The following is a 9,451-nucleotide window of genomic DNA, read 5'->3' as shown; positions in this document are numbered from 1 at the left end:
TTGAAACTTTGCTTAGTGAAGTTACGCAAAACACAAACTGTGCAGGGCCATTTGGAAAACGCCCCGGCGGGTCTGGTCTGAGGTGACCCATTGTGTTTTCTAAAGCACTTTGCTTCTCATGGCCACTTAGTTGGGGGCCTGGAGCGCTGCGGACGGTGACGGGAAGGGCTTGCCGCGCCCCTCCCACAGCCCCGCCTGGGCAACATGCACGCGCGGGGTCACTGAGGGGCCGCGTCCACACTGATTTAACGCTGGGGACTGGGGCAGCCAGCCCTGGGGGCGCAGGAGCTGCTCAGGGGGCGGCGGTGGCCCTGGCTGATTCCAGCATGAAGCCAGAAGAGAGAAGCAGCTAAGTCCACGCAAAAGTGTCCCTGCCCCTGAGAGGCTGTCGGAGAGCCTGCCCGTGAGGACGCGCTCCCACCCTGTCTCAGTGCTGGGACCCCTGCCCCACCCGATCCCTGCTCCCGAACCTAGTTACTCCAAGTGTCCTGAGCCACGTGGCAGCCTCGGGCGCTCAAAACCGGAAGCCCCCACTGCACACAGGAACGGCCCATTGCGCGTTTGGTCATCCCGGGGGCCCAGATCCTACAAAGGACAGCGTTTCCTGAAGAAGCCCCGCATCCCGGCGAGGGAACGGCAGGCTCTAGTGTTCCAAAGGAAAATTCTCTAGGGCAGAGCCAGAGAAAACCAGGACAAGGGATCTACCCAGACCTCGTCACCGCAGACGGGAGACCTGCTCCAGGCGCCGCCCGTGTGAGCACAAACGAGACACCAGCGGCTGCCAGGGGGTCTTGAGGGAATGACTTTAATGGGGGTGAGGCCTAGGGCCCCCCGCGGGCACTGGGGCCGTGGACCTGGCTTTCATGGATCTGTCAATCCACTTGAGGAAGTTGGTGACCTTGGTGTAGATCCCATACTTCCCTTTCCGTGCACATCCTTCTCCCCAGCTGACGATACCGGTGACGAAGTAGGTGTCCTTGAACCGGGTGACGTGGGGGCCCCCGCTGTCCCCCTGGCAGGCGTCCTGGGGCTTTGAGTCGTAGCCGGCGCAGAACATGTTCTGGGTGATGCTGAAGCTGCTGGACAGCTTGCACGTGTTCCTGTCCACGTACGGCACCTCCATCATCTTGAGGGTGTTGGACGGGCGGCCCTTCTCGTGGGTCTTCCCGAAGCCGCTGACGATGCCCGTCTTCTGCGTCATGAGCGTGGACTCGGCCCAGTCCTTCTGGGGCAGGCAGGCGGGGGCCACGTTCACGCGGAAGGTGATGGGCGTCTTCAGCTTGATGACGGCGATGTCGAAGTCGTAGGTCTCCCTGACGAACCGGTTGTGCTTGATGATCATCTCCACCTCGTGCGCCACCTCGTCGCCCTCCTCCGTCTCCGTGTCCCGTTCACCTGCAAAGCGGCGAGGACAGGGCGGGGGGGCTCAGCTCAGGGTGGGCCGTGCGCTCACCTGCACGTTGCTGCTCAGAGCAGCTGTTACTGTGTTTGTATGAAAAAGTGGAATATGGTCACTAGAAAATCTGAAAAATGAAGGGAAGCATAAAGCAAATAAGAGCGACCTCCAGTGTTGCTCCCCAGGGGCGACCACCGGTCACACTTTATAACCATGGCCAGCGCCTCAGGCAGGCATTTCCTGAGACTGTCACGTGGCGGGGTGCCGGCTCTGGACCCCGCGGTCGTCGGAGGGCGGCGCGGCCGGTCGGAACAGGGACGTGCTGTGTCAATTCTCAGGGAATGAAAACACAAACTCAAAATGTCTCATTAATACTTTTAAAATTGATTACACACTGAAATAATATTTTGGATATACTGGACGATGAGATATTACTAAAATTAATTTCATCTGGGAACTTTAACACTATATCAGAGAGAACTAGCGATCACATGGCGTGGCTGCGTTTGTGGCTGGTAGAGAAGGACAGACATTACAAGATAATGTGACGGGCCGCGCTCCGGGCTCAGACCGTTGAGGAGGAGCTCTGGAAGCCTTCCTGGAGGAAGGGACACTGAGGGGAGGCTCATGGCACCGGGCCTGGACTGGAGCACGTCAGGGAGGACCCCCCCGCTCCGTGACACCCCCCACCTGCGCCCCCAGGGTTCCGTTGTGTCAACCCGTGTTTCCAGCTAGCGGCTCTGAAGATAAGTGCCAGGGGGCCCTGCAGGGCAGTGGAGGGGTCATGCCACCACTTACCTACCCTCACCGTGAATTTCTTGGCCTGTTGCAGGCAGTGAGCCGCTGTGAGGATGTAGTACTCGCTCAGGATGGTGCCCCCGCAAAACCCCTCATTTTCCTCGTTGATGAGCAGAGCCTGCAAGGAGCACACCCAAGTCCGCCAGGTTGGGTCTGGCTTGGAGAAGAGGAGTGGGGGAGCTTTCCTCTCGGCCTCCGGGCCTGCGTCAGGGCCTCCCCATGCCGCCCTCCAGCCTGGAACCTGCAGACTCCTGCGAGTTCCAGGGGCCTTCAGCCACTGGCCTCCCTCACTGTGGGGCTCGCGGTGGGGCGGTGGCCCCTGCCCCTGCCCAGTTGCCCCCCAGCCCGTGCCCGGACCCCGCGCGGGTTTGGGCAGCTCCTGTGCACGGAGCAGCGCCCTGGCGGACTCAGCGGACGTTCGCCGAGGCCCCACTGAGTGCCGGCGAGGGTGCCCGGGGAGCCTTCAGCCGCGCTTCCCCTGGCTTTCTGCGCCTGGACCGCAGGCTCCCAGGACACAAGCAGTCGCATACCCTCCAGAGCTCCCATCGACCCACGGTTTTTGACGTGAAAAACCTTTGCTATGTGGCTATGAATTAGAGCCCAGACCAGGCAGGCGCCAGGCTTTGGGGACAACAGTTTCTGGTGTCGGGACAGGTGTGCCCCCGTTCAAGGGCAGTGTCCTTGGAATCCATGTGGGTCCCCCTGAGGGTGACCTTCTCCCCGCTGGGACTGGAGAGGGAGGGAGCTCGGGCAGTGCTCACGCACCACCCCTTCCCCCAGAGAGCGGGGCTCGCAAATCTGGAGAGGAGCCCTTCCTGCTTCTTCTGGAGAGTTCCACACCCTGCGAGCAAGTGGGTGGGAGTTCCTGGCTGGGGGCGTATGCCCGTCAGTGGAACAGGGAACAACCTGAGGTTCTGAAAGAGCCCTTGAAGACCGTGTGACTGATCAGCTCCTAAGCCAGCTCGGGCGACCAGTGGCGGAGAGTCAGGCTCCCGTACCCGCATCCCACCTCTTCCTCCCAACACGGAGGGAGGCCAGGAGTCAGGAGTTCCCTGCGCAGGACCCCGATGCCCGGGTGCATCCCCCATCCTCTCTGCCTGCGACCAAAGCCACCACCATGCCACCCGGGGGCCGGGGGTGGGGGCAGCTCCTCTGGCTGCCCCCCCCCCCCCCCGCGGCCCCCCCCCCCCGCCCCCGTGGCTGCATGTGCGAGTCACACACCCACTCCAGCGGGGTGGCTCGGGTGGGCTCGCCGCCCTTCCTGGATCTAGATGTGCACAGTTCAGGGGATAGAGCCGATCTCACGTCCTGCGCTCCACGCCCAGGGCCACGTCGGACCCACAACAGTGCTCTGTGAATGCATGCTGCAGGCAAGGTGACTGCACCCTGAATCGCTCCTCCCTGGCCTCCTGATAATTCAGGCAAATGCACGCCCATTGCGGAGCTTGGAGTGGGAGCAAGCTGAGCTCATTTCTAAAGGTTGTTGGAGTTTTGCTTGTAGGTGAAGCCATTTTGGCTTCTAAACCCTAAAGCCGGAGTTAGGCTTGCCAGATAAGATAGAGGACCCCCAGGTCAACCTGAATCAGATAAATAGCAAACAGTTTTTAGTGTAAGTGTGTCCCCCGTAGTCTTCGGGACATACCCACATTAAAAATTGTTCATTGTTGGGCGCCTGGGGGGCTCAGTTGGTTAAGCGACTGCCTTCGGCTCAGGTCATGGTCCTGGAGTCCCGGGATCGAGCCCCACGTCGGGCTCCCTGCTCAGCGGGGAGTCTGCTTCTCCCTCTGACCCTCCCCCCTCTCATGTGCTCTCTCTCTCTCTCTCTCTCTCTCTCTCTCATTCTCTCTCTCAAATAAATAAATAAATAAAAATTGTTCATTGTTTATCTGAAGCTCAAAGCACACGTCCTGTGTTGTTCTCTGCTACAGCAGGCAACCTTAGTCCAAATCAACAAGGGAAGAGGGATTTTTTTTTCCTTGGCAAACACATGGGTGCACTCTTCTCTGAATTACTACCTGCCTTGTCAGGATTCACATTTTGGTAAAAAATCTTTCTACCAGATTAGAGAGGAGCAAGGGGAGTGACTCTTTCTGCTGCTGGTGGTCAGAAGAGCCAGCCAAGGGCTCGGCCGCGCCGGGCAGCGCTCTCCCCTGCCGACCTGAGCCTGCAGCCCGGCCGGTAGCCGTGGCGGGACTGCCTCCTCTGTCCTTCCCGGGCACACAGATGGGGGTGGACGGGGAGTGGGGAGGGCCAGGGCCCACTTGGCACCTCCGCACCGTCCGCCCCGGAGCAGCGGCGTGTGTCCACCGCCCGCGCCCCCCAGGCCCGCTCCTCAGTCACCTGCCAGGGACACTCYGCACCGTCCGCCCCGGAGCAGCGGCGTGTGTCCACCGCCCGCGCCCCCCAGGCCCGCTCCTCAGTCACCTGCCAGGGACACTCGCCGTCTTCGCAGTTCTGCCCACCCACGATCCGGACCAGGCCTCTCCCGTCCTCAGTGCTGGAGTCTGTCCCGTTGAAGGGCAGCAGGAACATAGTGCTCTGGGTGGGAGGCAGGTCCCCCGGGTCAGACTGCTCCTGCATGCCGGCTTCGGCTTCCGAGGGGCCCTCGCCGCTGTGAGCGGTCTCCGCTGACCTCTTCCGGCGCCCCGTCGTGGTTTTCCCGCAGGGGAAAGGCTCTGAAAGGATGGCCGGCTTCAGCAGAGCGAGACCCCCCCTGCCCCACAGGCACAACTCTCCCGACCTGACCTGGGGGAGGAGAGTGGGGGGAGCAGAGGGGACCGCCGAGAGCCCGGGTTACACGACGGCCATTGTCACAAGGCGGGGAATGTGTCCCGCTTCTGGAATGCCCGAGACCCTGCACCCTGACCGGAGCTGTGGGTCAGGCAGGGACCAGGCTTTGAGGAGCACGTGGGGCCACCGTGAGTTAAGAGAGAGAGGAGTGGCCTCTCAGAAGCTCTGGTCCAGATGGGCCTGCAGCGGTGAGGACCCCCTGCGTAGGTCCCCTCACCGGGCCACGCCCTCTGGGAGCCTCCGGGCCAGACTGACGGCCCGGTTCTCATCACAGAGAAGGGAACTGAAGCCCATTGCTTGGGGCCTGCCCAACCTACTCATTCTTGGGGGTCCGTGGTACCCCTTGCGGCTCCTGCACCCCCCCAAGTCTGTGGCCCCGATAGCCCATGCTGCCCTGCACCTGCTCCAACTTCCAGCCTTCCAGGGTGACAGGGCGTGCCACGGTCACAAGCATGTCGTGGCTACTCAGGGCTGGCCACGAGCCAGGCACTACCCCGTCTTCACCGGCACCCGGGGAGTCAGGCAGTCCTGCTGGCCCCAGTCCTCAGTTCCCAGAACCAGTGGGATGCTGGCGGGCCTGCCCACTCCGGCCCACGCACTCCTACCTGTGGAGATGCAGGACTTGCCGTTGTCTCCGAGGACGTACCCGCCGGCGCAGGAGCATACCACCGAGCTCTGCTCCTCCCTGCAGAACTGCTCACAGTCCCCATTGTCCACGCTGCAGAGCTTCCGCGTGGCTGCAGGACACGACAGACCGGGGAAACTGAGGCCGCACCTAGCCCGGAGGAGGGACGGCAGCACCAGGGGCCCATCCACTCACCCGCCAACCCCACCGGGGACCCGACAGCTGCAGCAGAGGGCCAGGACCACGTGGCCGATGCCTCTGAGCTGGGCCAAGCAAACAGGACAGGCACCCAGAGCAGGCGACGGGCTGGGGTCCACTCCTCTGTGTGTCCACGCTGCTCCCGCCCCACCACTCCCCAGACCACATGGGGACAGCATGGTGTCTGCAGCGCCCTGGGCGCCAGACCTCCAGAAAGTCCTGCAGAAAGCCCAGCACGCCCCCGGAGGGCCCTGGACGCTGGTGGGTCTCAAGTTCAGCCCTCAGAAGGGCACACGGCCCTCCCCACAGCCGCAAGCCCGGAGTGCGGAGGCCGCATGCACAAGGACGGGCCCTGGGGCTAGGTGCTCAGGCAGGGACGGGCCGCGTGGCCACGGGCCAGTCCACTGAGCCTGGAGGATCCCCCCAGAATAAAGGGGCCTGGATGCATCTCAGACACTGGGGGCCCGGCTCCGGTGCGGCAGCAGGAGGGACAGGCGGGGGCGTGTGCTGGACTCAGGCCACCTGGCACGGCACGGGACGCTTTTGACACGCAGAGGCCGTGGAGCTTCCGGCGGCTTCGAGGCTGGGCCGAGCACGTCCCCGCGGCGTGGCGGCTCTGACTAAGCCAGCACGCACACCACACCCAGTCCCCAACTCACATCACTGAGGCCACCACGGCAATTTATGTTACATTCTGCATTTGGGTTTTGATGATGAAATGATTACAGTGAGAAGATCAACATTAGCGCAACTTTAGAAACGATGCATGGTGGCTCGGGGCTGAGCCACACGGTGAGCCGCAGAGGCGGCTCTGGGCTTTGGGCGGCAGGATTCGCAGCTGACAGTCCCCGCGGGGACCAGCCCAAAAAATCCAAGCTAAGAGCGCACTCTGCAGATTACAAAGGAAGTTACCCGGGAGAAATGCGAAACTTCCTGTATCAGGGGGAAGCTGGCCTAATACAAATCTAATTTTATTAAACTAATCACCATATCAGGAAAACTCTCAGTGACTTTTCCATGTAGAATTCATTAAATATATCACAGTTTTGTAATTGGACAATCCCGGACGGTTTGGAATTGACATTCGCACTAACAGTTGTGAGTGGAGGGCGGTGACTCAGAGCCGCTGCCAGGACCGCAAAGAATTCTGTAGCCAGTGAGGGGGAGCGCCACCCCGGGAGAGAAACAGCCCGATTTCGTCTCTGAGTTATGGGCCCAGCGCTCCACGAATATGCCACAAGCCTCTCAGAGGAAGAGACGTGGCTGCGTGTCTCTCACCGCACCCGAAAACCGAGCGGATTGTAGGAGACATTGGGCTCTAACTTTACTGCATCTGCTGTCCCTACATGGCACAGCGTGCGGGAGCGCAGACTCAAAATCGGGAGGAACCCGAGACCGTTTCCCTGGGAGGTTTGGCTCCTTCCCTGGCCCCTGGCATCAGGTGAGCCCGAGCTGAAGGGACACACCGGGAAGAGAACTCACAGAGCTCACAGTTTTTGCCTTCATATCCTTCCGAGCAGGTGCACGTGTACTCCCCGAGGCCATCTGCGCACTGGCCCTCATTCTGGCAAGGACTGCTCTCACACTGGTCGCCGTCTGCAGAGACAGGGTTTGGGAACCAAGCTGGCAGGCAGCTCCCATGGTGGTGGAAATGGCTTTGCTCTGTTGATCTTGGCACGTCTGTTCAGAGAGCTTGAATAAACCTGAAATTCTTCCTGTCTCCCAGTAAACATTTCTCCCATCTGGACCTCATTTTACCCCCACCTTTTGCCGCTCAGCGTACGTGATGCTCTTATCTAACTGGGCCATTGATAAGCTTTTCTATTTCTGCTGAGATGTTTGGCAGTGTGTTTTCAACAGAGTGAGGAGCTCTGGGCTCTGGGCTGGTGACCGTGCTGGACCAGCTGGGAGGTCAGAGGGCGGGGGATTCCCTGACACTTATTTCTAGGCTCAGCACTGACAAGACCCGTGTTTGGGGGCCTCGTCCCAGATGGTCTGGAGGTAAAACCAAAATGCAAACATTACTGTCCAGCACTAACATGGGACTTCACATTTCTTGGTGCATTTGGACAATCTAATTTAGAGACAGGTCCAATGGCCATTTTGAGAAATTTGAAAAGTGTTACCAGAATGGGACATGAGTCATGATTTATACCATTTCACAAGCTGCAAACATTCAATCTTCTTAGAAGACCTAATCTTTCAGACTCTATTCTTTGTTTCTACCTAATACCTTGGATTAAGAAAATTACCATAGAGCTTGGTACTCCTCAAGTGAGAGTGAACTAACTAAATCTACATTTAAGTAACAAAACCAGAATTGGCATAAAGTTACAAAAAATAATTTCACAATAACTATTATGAAAACACTCAGAGAGGAAAAGTCTTAGGTGAGTAAGAAATAAGCAGGAGTGGAAAGGAAATTCAGGAAGTAGTTTCAAACACTCAAATACAATCTCTCTCTATTTCAATGTCTGAATGAACCCCATTCAACATTAAAATAGAAAACATCTCACCTCTGTATTTATTCCAGAATTCAGTCTAAAAGGGAAAGAAGATTTTAAAATACATTAGGGAAAAGACAGACATTTCACACAACCACCACGCTCTGCCTGAATAGGGTGCTTTCCCAAACGGAGGCCTTTCCTGGCGCACTTTGCTCTGGGGCTCCTCAGCCTAAGAGGGAAGTTTTCAGATCTGCTGTGTCTGTACAGATGGGACTTTGGTCATCCTAGATGCACCAGCTCTGTTGAATGTTGAAAACCTATTTTTAAGTTAATCACTGAGGAATGGATTATACCAGAAATGGTTTGCTCTGTTTGCTACACCCAAGCGGATCAATGAATGGTTTTGAGTTAAGATATCTGGGTCAAAGATTCAATAAGGGACCAGATGCTTGGTGAATAATCATGTTAAATTGAAAAAATGGTAATTGGTGATTAGGTTAAAACAGGGCACCAAAAGCCTATATTACACTAAAAAATAGTTCATGGTCTTAAAAATCACTTTTGCTGTGTTCCATAGTTTGAACAGTGCACACCCGCCCCCAACTTCAGGTGCAACCTCAGGATGTGGTCTTAATGGAAATAGGGTGTGGGCAGTTGTGATTAAGGTTGGAGAGGAGGCCCCACGGGCTCAGGGCCGACCCTGAGTGCTCTCAGGAGAGGCGGAAAGGGCACGAGAGCCACACGCGGAAGCGGAGCAGAGCCCGAGGGCTGTGCCTACGAGGCAAGGAGGGCCCAGGACCCCTGGCAGCGCCCGACACTCAGAGAGGGAGAGGCGTGGAGCTCGTTCTCCCGCAGACCTGCAAAAGGAACCTTTCCACTTTCACTGTTTGTGGGCCCTAATCCTGGGCGCCCAGGGAAGCTACACTTTCATAGGGACCGAGGTCGGAATGACTCGGCAGAACCTCAGGGCACGGTCCCTGTTGCTGCCCCCAGTGCACATCGTTACATCGTTAGTGGATAACTGAAAAGACTAAAGACAAACTAAAGAGAAGAGTAAAAGTCTCCCTGGGGCTCCTGGCGGCTCAGTCGGTCAAGCCCCAGACTCTTGATCTCAGCTCAGGTCTTGATCTCAGGGTCCTGAGTTCAAGGCCCACACTGGGCTCCACGCTGGGCATCGAGCCTACTTAAAAAAAAAAA

General features: G+C 58.2%; 1 protein-coding gene across 2 annotated transcripts in view; it reads right to left on the bottom strand.

The window, feature by feature from the left end:
- Positions 1-789: 789 nt before the first annotated feature.
- F10 (coagulation factor X) overlaps positions 790-9,451 on the bottom strand; it is a 12,825-nt gene continuing 4,163 nt past the window's right edge. For both annotated transcript variants that reach the window (XM_073887423.1, XM_025874620.2), the window contains 6 exons: positions 8,324-8,348; positions 7,290-7,403; positions 5,590-5,721; positions 4,619-4,869; positions 2,195-2,312; positions 790-1,395 (listed from right to left, as the gene is read on the bottom strand). In XM_073887423.1, coding sequence (XP_073743524.1) covers positions 806-1,395; positions 2,195-2,312; positions 4,619-4,869; positions 5,590-5,721; positions 7,290-7,403; positions 8,324-8,348 — 1,230 coding nt within the window. In that variant the 3' untranslated portion in view covers positions 790-805. The remainder of the gene's footprint in view (positions 1,396-2,194; positions 2,313-4,618; positions 4,870-5,589; positions 5,722-7,289; positions 7,404-8,323; positions 8,349-9,451) is intronic.

The sequence above is a fragment of the Callorhinus ursinus genome, unplaced genomic scaffold, assembly GCF_003265705.2.
Source record: "Callorhinus ursinus isolate GAN/ISIS: 27379988/994484 unplaced genomic scaffold, GSC_fseal_2.0 scaffold79, whole genome shotgun sequence".
NCBI classification, from domain to species: Eukaryota; Metazoa; Chordata; class Mammalia; order Carnivora; family Otariidae; genus Callorhinus; species Callorhinus ursinus.
The sequence above is the reverse complement of the archived record's forward strand: the minus strand, read 5'-3'. Positions and strand labels throughout refer to the sequence as shown.